This window comes from Oncorhynchus mykiss, chromosome 5, assembly GCF_013265735.2.
Source record: "Oncorhynchus mykiss isolate Arlee chromosome 5, USDA_OmykA_1.1, whole genome shotgun sequence".
Classification (NCBI taxonomy): Eukaryota; Metazoa; Chordata; class Actinopteri; order Salmoniformes; family Salmonidae; genus Oncorhynchus; species Oncorhynchus mykiss.
The window spans coordinates 48,175,031-48,186,749 of NC_048569.1; the positions used below are offsets into that span (position 1 = coordinate 48,175,031).

An 11,719-nucleotide genomic window follows, 5' to 3' on the forward strand; every position below is an offset into this window, starting at 1 on the left:
CTTTTTACTGACGCCTTTTAGTGAGAGGTCTAATGGTTTAATATTTAAGATGTGTCCTCCAAATTCATATCTAAGGGGCATTTTTCACACCATTATTAGTTACACAGTTTTAGTTTGGACGTGTAGACTGGCAATAAGAACAGCAGCAACGTTTCAGTGCCATTAGTGCAATGCCCCTTAGTGTTGCTCTGTTAGGCCCAGTGGGGTCGGGTGGGGGTCCACCTCCTCCCTTCCCCATGGACTAGGTCCATCTTCAAGAGAACTGCAAGGCAATCCCATTGTGCACCTCTCGGGAGCCATGACCAATATAGATTGGCCTGCTAATAACAGGGTTAATATATCTGTGAGAATAGACAAAGAGCTTTTATATAATTCTAAATGGATGATGATGATGATAATAATAATCGCATTAAAACAAGTTTTGGAGATTATTTTGTTTTCGAATAATGTAAATTGAGCAAGGAAAAAGGTTGTTCTTGAACATGGGGAGAGACAGTTGTAAATAAAGCCATTTTGTTATTTAGAATTATTTCTGTTTTTAGAGGGAGAGAAACTAAAAGCCTACAGTTATCTCATGGGTCTCCCAGTTGAGGCCGGCACGGGTATTGAACCAGCATCTGGAGCAACACAGTGTCTTAGACCGCTGCACCTCTCAGGCGCTGTACAACGTGACCGGTCGGGAGTAGGCTACAGTAAGAGCAAAATAATCCTAACATTTCCACACCCTAATTGTAGTCTAATTTTCTCTTAGAATAAAAGCTTTAGTGTAACACGTTTTAGTAAGTAACACTGAAGTCGTGCGTAATTATCAGTTTCTATCTATTTGGTTTATGTTGCCCATTCATTGTCAGAGACACACAGTAGCGCCTTGGGACCCAAAAGCATAATCTGTGCTCTAACTCCCCCTTGCGCTGGTCTGGAGCAATAAAGTAGTGACACAGGGTACTGTACTAAACCACAAATTACCTCTAAGTCCTGTAGCAAAATCGGACAACTTTAAGTTGAGCAACCCACTGTAAGTGTCAAGTGTAGGCATGACCTTAGTTTGTACTGTATAAGGCTACTGAAATACATCAGTTTAAATTCAAATGTTTCACTTAACTGCCTTGCACAGCTGACTATCGGCTGAAGTGGCATCACAACAGAGTTTGTGTTGTCAGAATGTTATTCTGATAAAATTATTTGATGCACACGGCATCATTCCTGGATGTATGCCTTGTTCATATTCCTATAAATATATGGGCCATAAAGTTGACACTTCTGTGCACTAAAAACATTTTTTTAATGATTAGCAACTTAAGAGGTTCCTGGTAATTGTTTTAATGATTTTTCACATGATTTTTGTATTTGAAGAATTAACAGAATGAAATGGACATTTAGGCCGGTAAAATATGAAAAATAAGCCTACACCCAAAAGGGCAGATTCTGTGATTGGTCAAACTTGAAATGAAATTCTGTGCCCACACAGACACACAAACTTATACACACACACACACACACACACGTACACACACACACCCTCTCCAAGCCTCAGTCTAACCTCTGAGAAGGCTCTTCTCCTCAAGCTTACTGGACTGTATCAGGTGTGAGGTCACACAAGAGTTCACTCTGTGCCTGCCTTTCTGCTTCTGTTGTAGGGCGGCTGTGTGTGTGTGTAGGCACGTGAAAGTCACATGGTCATAGTGGTTTCATAGTATAGACCACCATGCCTATGTTATGTATGTGTTGTTCAAGCTTCACCTCTTGGCTTATTTCTGTGTCACTCAAACTGTGTTGTGCTCCTCTCTCTGCCTTCCAGACTCTGTCAAATAAAGCTCACTGTGTGGAGGACATTCTGAGGGTAAGTTGTTCCTAAATCTTTACTCACAGCTGTGACCAATCCTACAGAGTTGAGGTGGTGGTTGGTCAATTTGTTTGTTAGTGTTATTATCATCATGATGAATGTTGGGTTGCTAAAGAGGGATCAGTCGCTGAGCACACAGCTGCTTTCCACATTCCTGTGTTAAAGCCAACCCAAGTTTACAGAGCTAGCTACTGTAGTATGCATTCTGCATTCAGGACAGAGGAGCGCTTAATGTGCTATATGAATCGGTCATAAAGGTTCTGCTGTGTAGTTAGTCCTCCTCTCTGGGTCTTAGACATTGACTTGGTAGGAGGGCATGGTGAACTCTAGTACACAACGGTGAGTCTCATTGAGATTTAAAAATCTATTTTTGCACGAGAGACCTGGCCATCTGTCTTACTATGGGGCTCTAATGGCCTAGCTAATACTTATTTTCACAACTTTCTTTCGCTTGAGCTCTCTCTGCCTCTCTCTCCTTCAGGAAATGACCCACTCCTGGCCTCCTCTTCTGACTGCCATCCACACACCCAGCACAGCTGAGCCCTCCAAGTTCTCCTTCCCAGTCAAGGTGAGGTCCCTCTCAGCTCACTGAGCTGCTAAAACCTTTACAACTCAACTCCTTTTGTTTCTCTATACTCCGTTTTGAGCTTTAGGTATTTGCCTAACCTAAACCTAATGTGCTGTACTGTATGTACTAGCAACTTAGACTCCCCAAATAAATTTCCCCTTGTCTTACGCATGTTCCACTTAGTCAAACAGTGTTGCACAACAATGCATTATGTCCATTAATCATCGGTGTTGTCATAGATTACAAGGGAATGCATAAAACACCTCTTTGTGTCTGCGTTCACTGTATGTGCGTTTACTGTGTTTGTGTTCGTTGTTATCCCGTTCATACCAAGATGAAAACCCACCAATTTTAGCATGTCACCAACTTTTCTTTACGTCTGAAAGGTATTGCCGGGAACAAAGCCTGTATTTTTATTTCCGCCAACCGGTATTATGTTTAAAAGTCCCACCAACGCCTCAGTATAAAAGGTTGCCTTTCATTTTACCGGCTTTGGCATGTGTTAAATCATGAACATTCTATTGTTTTCTGACGTCAAACTCTTCCTTGGCAATCAGAAAGCTTTACAGAGATGCAATTATTTTACATTTATGTAGTTCTGTCCTTGAGCTGTTGTCTATTGTCACAGAAATGCTTTGGCATTTAGCTTTGGCATTTAGCTTTGGCAATTTGCACACAACCTTTTCATTTTGACTTTGACAGGTAAATATTTTAAGGCCCTTATATTTAGCTAATAAGTTATTGGTTTCTAACTTACCCTATAGGAGCTGGAGGGCTATCCGTTCCAAACTTTAAATTGTATTTCCACGCTCTAGCATTTCGACCAATTTTATAAGTTGGTTTAGATATAACTCTTCCACTCCTTGGCTGAGAATAAAGAGGAATATGATGGAAGTAGTGTTCATTGATCGAGCTCTTAAACAATTTAAACTAGGGTCCTGTTATTTCTCACACGATTTCTATTTGGTGCAAAATTTAAAAATGATGCAACTGGCATGCCCAGACTCCAATAATGCCTTGCCATCTGGAGGATGGCCTTTTACATCAACCAATGGCAATATCATGGATAGTAATGGTTTGGAGACATTCCAAGATCTTAAAGAAGCATTTATATTACTAAGTAACTCTTTTATTTGTTTTATCTACAGTTTATGTCAGCTATGCTGGCCTATTGAGTTCCATGGGGAACCCAGGTGTCGAACCATCCAATGATGGAATTTGTAAACAGATTATCTGGTCTCCTGAAAGGACCAATCTCTTTGGAAAGTTCACACTCTGAGCCTAGCATTAAAAAAAGTATGGCCCACATATCTAAATGTAGATTAATAATCTTGTTTTTTTGTATTCATTTTGGAAATGTTTTTTATTAGGGAATATCTATGCATCCAATAACAAACAAAACAACAACTTGTTATGTCAAGAATTTAAAGAGGAGATTAATAGACTTAAATGTATATTTCAGGATATACAGTGCCTTGCGAAAGTATTCGGCCCCCTTGAACTTTGCGACCTTTTGCCACATTTCAGGCTTCAAACATATAGATATAAAACTGTATTTTTTTGTGAAGAATCAACAACAAGTGGGACACAATCATGAAGTGGAACGACATTTATTGGATATTTCAAACTTTTTTAACAAATCAAAAACTGAAAAATTGGGCGTGCAAAATTATTCAGCCCCCTTAAGTTAATACTTTGTAGCGCCACCTTTTTGCTTCGATTACAGCTGTAAGTCGCTTGGGGTATGTCTCTATCAGTTTTGCACATCGAGAGACTGACATTTTTTCCCATTCCTCCTTGCAAAACAGCTCGAGCTCAGTGAGGTTGGATGGAGAGCATTTGTGAACAGCAGTTTTCAGTTCTTTCCACAGATTCTCGATTGGATTCAGGTCTGGACTTTGACTTGGCCATTCTAACACCTGGATATGTTTATTTTTGAACCATTCCATTGTAGATTTTGCTTTATGTTTTGGGTCATTGTCTTGTTGGAAGACAAATCTCCGTCCCAGTCTCAGGTCTTTGGCAGACTCCGTCAGGTTTTCTTCCAGAATGGTCCTGTATTTGGCTCCATCCATCTTCCCATCAATTTTAACCATCTTCCCTGTCCCTGCTGAAGAAAAGCAGGCCCAAACCATGATGCTGCCACCACCATGTTTGACAGTGGGGATGGTGTGTTCAGGGTGTTGCTTTTAAGCCAAACATAACGTTTTGCATTGTTGCCAAAAAGTTCAATTTTGGTTTCATCTGACCAGAGCACCTTCTTCCACATGTTTGGTGTGTCTCCCAGGTGGCTTATGGCAAACTTTAAACAACACTTTTTATGGATATCTTTAAGAAATGGCTTTCTTCTTGCCACTCTTCCATAAAGGCCAGATTTGTGCAATATACGACTGATTGTTGTCCTATGGACAGAGTCTCCCACCTCAGCTGTAGATCTGTGCTGCAGTTCATCCAGAGTGATCATGGGCCTCTTGGCTGCATCTCTGATCAGTCTTCTCCTTGTATGAGCTGAAAGTTTAGAGGGACGGCCAGGTCTTGGTAGATTTGCAGTGGTCTGATACTCCTTCCATTTCAATATTATCGCTTGCACAGTGCTCCTTGGGATGTTTAAAGCTTGGGAAATCTTTTTGTATCCAAATCCGGCTTTAAACTTCTTCACAACAGTATCTCGGACCTGCCTGGTGTGTTCCTTGTTCTTCATGATGCTCTCTGCGCTTTTAACGGACCTCTGAGACTATCACAGTGCAGGTGCATTTATACGGAGACTTGATTACACACAGGTGGATTGTATTTATCATCATTAGTCATTTAGGTCAACATTGGATCATTCAGAGATCCTCACTGAACTTCTGGAGAGAGTTTGCGGCACTGAAAGTAAAGGGGCTGAATAAATTTGCACGGCCAATTTTTCAGTTTTTGATTTGTTAAAAAAGTTTGAAATATCCAATAAATGTCGTTCCACTTCATGATTGTGTCCCACTTGTTGTTGATTCTTCACAAAAAAATACAGTTTTATATCTTTATGTTTGAAGCCTGAAATGTGGCAAAAGGTCGCAAAGTTCAAGGGGGCCGAATACTTTCGCAAGGCACTGTAAATTATCCTTGCTGGGGATTTTAACTATCTTACGTGATGATTGACAGATACAAACTGTTGATTTTGTTTGCATTGCACAGCCATCTAAGCCTATAGGCTGAACAGAAATGTTTTTTTTTCTTAAAAAAAAATGTAATTAAGCTCAAAATATGCTATTTTATTATTTTGAAAATACATTTGATTAGTCTTATCTTTCTTACGACCTGCCTAAAATAATTTATGGATTTCTTTATGATGGTGTATATTCAATGGAATTATTAAAATTAACGCCCACCCCTACTTCCACTCTTCAATGGTGCATGCGCACAGGATATAAAAGGCTTATGCCGGCAAGAATGGGGTAAAAATGGGACTGTTTGAAACAAGGTCATATAAACATTGCCCAGTTAAATTTTGTACATTATTTTTTTATTTTTTCACAGACAACTTACTGCAAGTCCTGTGTGGAAAAGCATATCTGTGAGTGTGTTCACTGTATGTGTGTTCACTAAGGCTGTTTGCCTCTACTTTGTCCCCTCACAGGAAGCACAGCATGTCCCACCTGCATTTCCAGGACAAAGTAAGTTAATGTGGGGGAATGGGAGTCTACACTCACTTGGTATATCATGTTACATGCATCAAGTTTAAAACACTAGTTTAGCAGTGTTTCTCTGAGAACAAACTGCCCCCTGGCCTCTCAAATTAGGATTTATTAGCTAATGTGACAGTTGATGAGGGTCACTCTCTCTCTGCAGCCCCATTTTCATGATTGCGCTATAAATGCTCTCACACTTTTTTGTTTTGTTTATATTAGCTCTCTGTGTACTTATAGGGGCCAGCCGTGCTGCACTGTTCTGAGCCAATTGTAATTTTCCTAAGTCATTTTTTTTGTGGTACCTAGCCACAGGACTGAACAGTAGTCCAGGTGTGACAAAACTAAGGCCTGTAGGACATGCCTTGTTGATAGTGCTGTTAAGAAGGTAGAGCAGCACTTTATTATAAACATACTTCTCCCCATTTTAGATACTGTTGTATCAATATGTTTTGACCATAAAAGTTTACAATCCAGGGTTACACGAAGCAGTTTAGTAACCTCAACTTGCTCAATATCCACATTATTCATTACAAGATTTAGTTGAGGTTTAGGGTTTAGTGAATGATTTGTCCCAAATACAATGCTTTTAGTTTTAGAAATATTTAGTACTACCTTATTCCTTGCTACCCACTGCAATTTACTGCAACTCTTTGTTAATTGTTTCAGTCATTTCATTCACTGTAGTAGCTGACATGTATAGTGTTGAGTCATCTGCATACATAGACACACTGGCTTTACTCAAAGCGAGTGGCATGTCATTAGTAAAAATTGAAAAACGAATGGGCCTAGACAGCTGCCCTGGGGAATTCCTGATTCTATCTGGATTATGTTGGAGAGGCTTCCATTTAAATAACACCCTCTGTTCTGTTAGACAGGTAACTCATTGGCCACAATATAGCAGCAGGTGTAAAGCCATAACACAAGTTTTTCCAGCAGCAGACTATGATCTATGATGTCAAAAGCCGCACTGAAGTCTAACAAAACAGCCCCCACAACTTTTTATCATCAATTTATCTCAGCCAATCATCAGTCATTTGTGAAAGTGCTTGTTGAATATCCTTCCCTATAAGCATGCTGAAAGTTTGTTTGCTGTAAAGTAGCGTAGTATCTTGTCAAACACAGGCTGATTTGGTCGGCTGTTTGAGCCAGTAAAGGGGGCTTTACTATTTTTAGGTAGTGGAATGACTTTTGCTTCCCTCCAAGCCTGGAGGCACACACATTCTAGTAGGCTTAAATTGAAAATATGGCAAATAGGAGTAGCAATATCGTCCGCTGTTATCCTCATTGGCACTCTGTGTCAATTTCTCTTTTTCCATCGCTCTCTTTCTCTTCATTTCCACCAGACTCCGTCACACACACTCGAGCCTCTCGTCCCCCAGAGTTAGAAAGTCATTGGTCACAGCCGTGTTGTTCGTCTCCCATCCATTGAACTGGCCTGCCAATAAATAATAAACCTCCCAAATGAGTTCAGCTCTAGGCTCTGGCCTCTCTTTATTAAGGTTTAATTGACCTATTCTTTCCCTTTTCTAACCGCACTAGTTGGGAATCAGCTGTGACTTGTTGGAAAGGTGGCATCACCAGCTATAGCGTACGATGACATTCTAGATGATTCTGTGCTTCCATATTTGTGGCAACAGTTTGGGGAATGTCCAAAGCGAGGTCCATACAGAAATGGTTTGTTGAAATCGGTGTGGATGAACTTGACTGGCCTGCCCAGACCAGAACAGACCAGAACACCTTTGGGATGAATTGGAACGCCAACTGGAACGCCAACTGCGAGCCAGGCCTAATCGCCCGACCTCACTAATGCTCTTGTGGCTGAATGGAAGCAAGTCCACGCAGCAATGTTCCAACATTTAGTGGAAAGCTGTTATAGCAGCAAAGGGGTGACCAACTCCATAGTATTGCCCATGATTTTGGAATGAGATGTTCGATTTCCAGGTGTCCACATACTTTTGTCCATGTGGTGTATTTATAACTGGGCTAACTAGCAAAGAATATGAACGATAGGCCATCATTGTGAACAAGAATTTGTTCTTAACTGACTTGCCCTAGTTAAATAAAGGTTACATTTTAATTCAACAAAAATAACAAATGTGCACACATGGCTAAATGCAGCTCTCGCACTGATCTAAAAACAAGCACATCTACTCACGACCGCTCATGCAGCTCTACTCACGACCGCTCATGCAGTAGAATCCTACTCGGATGCATTCTGCCTACAACAAAATGTTTTGCATACTAAGTCTTGCATAGTTTGTTAGTTTCGGTATGTTGCATTGGAAGTGGCTAATATTGTGTTGATTCGATCACAATTCCCACAATAAAGGGAAACGTTACCAAGTTAACTTTCCATAGTTTTCCCCCTTAATTGACTTCCAATCTTGTGCGCAGGCTGATATTTCGTCTGGAGGGCAGTCCTGAGTGTGCCCAGTTTAGAGGGAATATTGGTAAGGGGGTGTGTCCCATCTGTTTTAGTAAAGTTTTTTTTTTTTCTCTCTTCCCAGAACACTATGGATCACCTCCGCTAGCCTCTTCCTCCAGACTCATCTGTCAACAGAGCTCATCGTGAGTAACCTTTCACCTCTGTCATGTCCCTAATGTGTACTAATGTCCCCAAAGAGGGGCCATAGTGCACCCCAAGCCTTTGTCTCCCGTTGGTATTGAAAAGGTCGCAGTGACCCTTTGTGGCCTGAAAGAACATCCAGGTGGTGGAGGTAGAGTGTGTGCGTTCGTTATGCAGTTAGTCCAGATCAGTGCAGACCGTGTATTAGATTTACTCATAGACTCTTCAGCTATATCATCCTGCTATCAGATTAGAGAGAGGCTGCAGCAGCAGGGACACATAGCAGAAGTCTACTCACGTGTCTGTGTGTGGTTGTATTCTTCACATGCGTGCCACAGACAAGTCTCGTGTTGCTTTTTCTCCTATTACACAGTCACCGGCAGACTGTATCATATCACAGCACAGTTTCACCATTTTCTATCTAAAATCCTTCCTATGTATCGTAGCTGAAATAAAAGATCCCAAACATTTTCCATACACACAAGGCTTATTTCTCACTAATGTTGTGCACAAATTTGTTTACATTCCTGTTAGTGACCATTTCTCCTTTGCCAATATAATCCATCCACCAGACAGGTGTTGCATATCAAGAAGCTAATTAAACAGCATGAGCGTTAGAGGTGCACCTTGTGCTCAGGACAATAAAAGGTCACTCTAAAATGTGCAGTTTTGTCACAACACGATGCTACCAATGTCTCAAGTTTTGAGGGAGTGTACAATTGGCATACTGCAGGAATGTCTACCAGAGCTGTTGCCAGAGAATTTAATATTAATTTCTATGCCATAAGCCGTACGTCCAACCGGCCTCACAACTGCAGACCATGTCAGCCCAGGACCTCCCCATGCGGCTTCTTCACCTGCAGGATTGTCTGAGACCAGCCACCTGGACAGCTGCTGAAATTGTGGGTTTTCCAACTGTCAGAAACCGTCTCATGGAAGCTCATCTGCGTGCTCGTCGTCCTCACGAGGGTGTTGACCTGCCTGCAGCTTGGCGTCATTACCGACTTCAGTGGGCAAATGCTCACATCGCTTGCCACTGGCACGCTGGAGAAGTGAGCTCGTCACGGATTAATCCCAGTTTCAACTGTGCCGGACAGATGGCAGAAAGCGTGTATGACTTTGTGTGGCCGAGTGGTTTGCTGATGTCAACGTTTGGAACAGAGTGCCCCATTATGGCGGTGGGGCTATGGTATGGTACGGACAAGCAACACAATTACATTTTATCAATCAATCATTTGAATGCACAGATACCGTGATGAGAATGACCCATTGTCGTGCCGTTCATCTGCCGCAATCACCTCATGTTTCAGAAAGATAATACACGGCCTCATGTCACAAGGATCTGTACACTATTCCTGGGCGCTGAAAATGACCGTTCTTCCATGGCCTGTATACTCACCAGACATGTCACCCATTGAGCATGTTTGGGATGCTCTGGATCAATGTGTACGACAGCGTTTTCCAGTTCCCTCCAATATCCAGCAATTTCGCATAGCCATTGAATATGAGTGGGACAACATTCCACAGGCCACAATCAACAGCCAGATCAACTTTATGCGCTCTTTGCCCTTTTTTGCTCTTTTGCTCTTTTTTAAAGGCATCTGTATTCCCAGTCATGTGAAATCCATAGATTAGGGCCTAATGAATTTATTTAAATTGACTGACTGGACTTACTTTCTTTTATAAATTCAGTAAAATCTTTTCATTTGTTGCATTTTGCATTTATATTTTTGTTCAGTGGAAAAGGGAATGATATCAACCTGCAAGGCAGGCAGTCAAATCATTTTCCAAAAATGCTTGATAAATGGTGCATAACACAAATATAAAAAATTAATTTCATAAAGAAATATTAGTGGAAATATATCCATAAAAAGTTCAGAAAAGTAATTTTAATCATTGAATCCTACCCTGTATTGTCTGATTTGGAATCTCGCCAAGGAGAGATGCCATTTAATTCCAATAATTAGACCTCACCACAGCGGACACAATTATTCATTACACAATTGTTCTAAATTAAATCACCCTCTTCAACCTCATCATTCAGTTAATTCAAATTATGTTGTGAATTAACATGCCCAATTTACGTCATTCAGTGAGGAGAAAGACACATTAGCGCCTGGCTTCGTACCAACGTCCTACAACGCATTTGTCTTGGCCCGTTAAGGTAGGAATCTTATTTTTTGTTGTTGTACAATATCAAACGTCAGTGGCCGTTTTGACAATGGTGGTTCTGGTGTTAACAAGGCCGTTTCAGTGTACAGTAGAACAACAATATAAAACATATTTTGGACAAACGGAAAGCTAAGACGTAGTCAGTCACACTCAAACTCATATCCTTGTTTGAAAGACACATGTAGCAAGGCCTATGCCTAGTTCATGTAATGTGCGACCCTCTCTCTCTTCTAATGTATTCACACCACCGATATTATCAGGAGTACAGAACAGCTTGGCCTATTTGTTAGCATACTAGTAAAAGCCATGATAGTAATAGTTCCTCCTGCCCTGCCTGGTGAGTGTGTGGCTCTGAGAGCACATCTGGTTGAGTGTTACAGCAGGAGAAAGGAGCTCAGCAATCCTGGAGGCTGCTGTGTTTAGCTTGGAAGGGGTTCTGCTCGGGCCTCGTGCGTGTGTGTAAAGAGGCCTAACCTCTTGAGGGATTATAGGGATGTGGCAGGGAGGGGGATGTTGTATTGTGATAGAGAACAACTCTCCATCTAAACCATTTACTCACCTGTATTATTATACAGTTTGTTAATAGTTACTGCTTTTACACCTTTCTCTATTTTCTCACACATTCCTGTAAAAGGCCAGATAAATGAACTGAACTGCTCTCTAACACCTTTCTGTCTCTGCGTTCTCTGGTTGTAACTATGCTTTCTGTCTCTCAGGTCCTTCAGTACGGTTGTAGCAACACATTCCAGTGGGGTGGAGTCAGCCAGCTCCAGTGACTCCGAGAGCAGCTCAGGGTCAGACTCAGACAGTGAGAGCAGTGAGAGTGGGACAGAGGAGGCCCCACAACCCATCAGGAGCAGCAGCCCACCAGTACCCAAGGTACAAACACACAGCACACTACT

General features: G+C 41.4%; 1 protein-coding gene across 5 annotated transcripts in view; it reads left to right on the forward strand.

Moving 5' to 3' along the window:
- Positions 1 to 11,719, forward strand: part of LOC110523980 (AF4/FMR2 family member 1) — a 72,027-nt gene that overhangs the window by 25,162 nt on the left and 35,146 nt on the right. For all 5 annotated transcript variants that reach the window (XM_036977737.1, XM_036977734.1, XM_036977733.1 and 2 more), the window contains 5 exons: positions 1,799 to 1,840; positions 2,325 to 2,411; positions 6,028 to 6,064; positions 8,587 to 8,647; positions 11,534 to 11,696. In XM_036977737.1, coding sequence (XP_036833632.1) covers positions 1,799 to 1,840; positions 2,325 to 2,411; positions 6,028 to 6,064; positions 8,587 to 8,647; positions 11,534 to 11,696 — 390 coding nt within the window. The remainder of the gene's footprint in view (positions 1 to 1,798; positions 1,841 to 2,324; positions 2,412 to 6,027; positions 6,065 to 8,586; positions 8,648 to 11,533; positions 11,697 to 11,719) is intronic.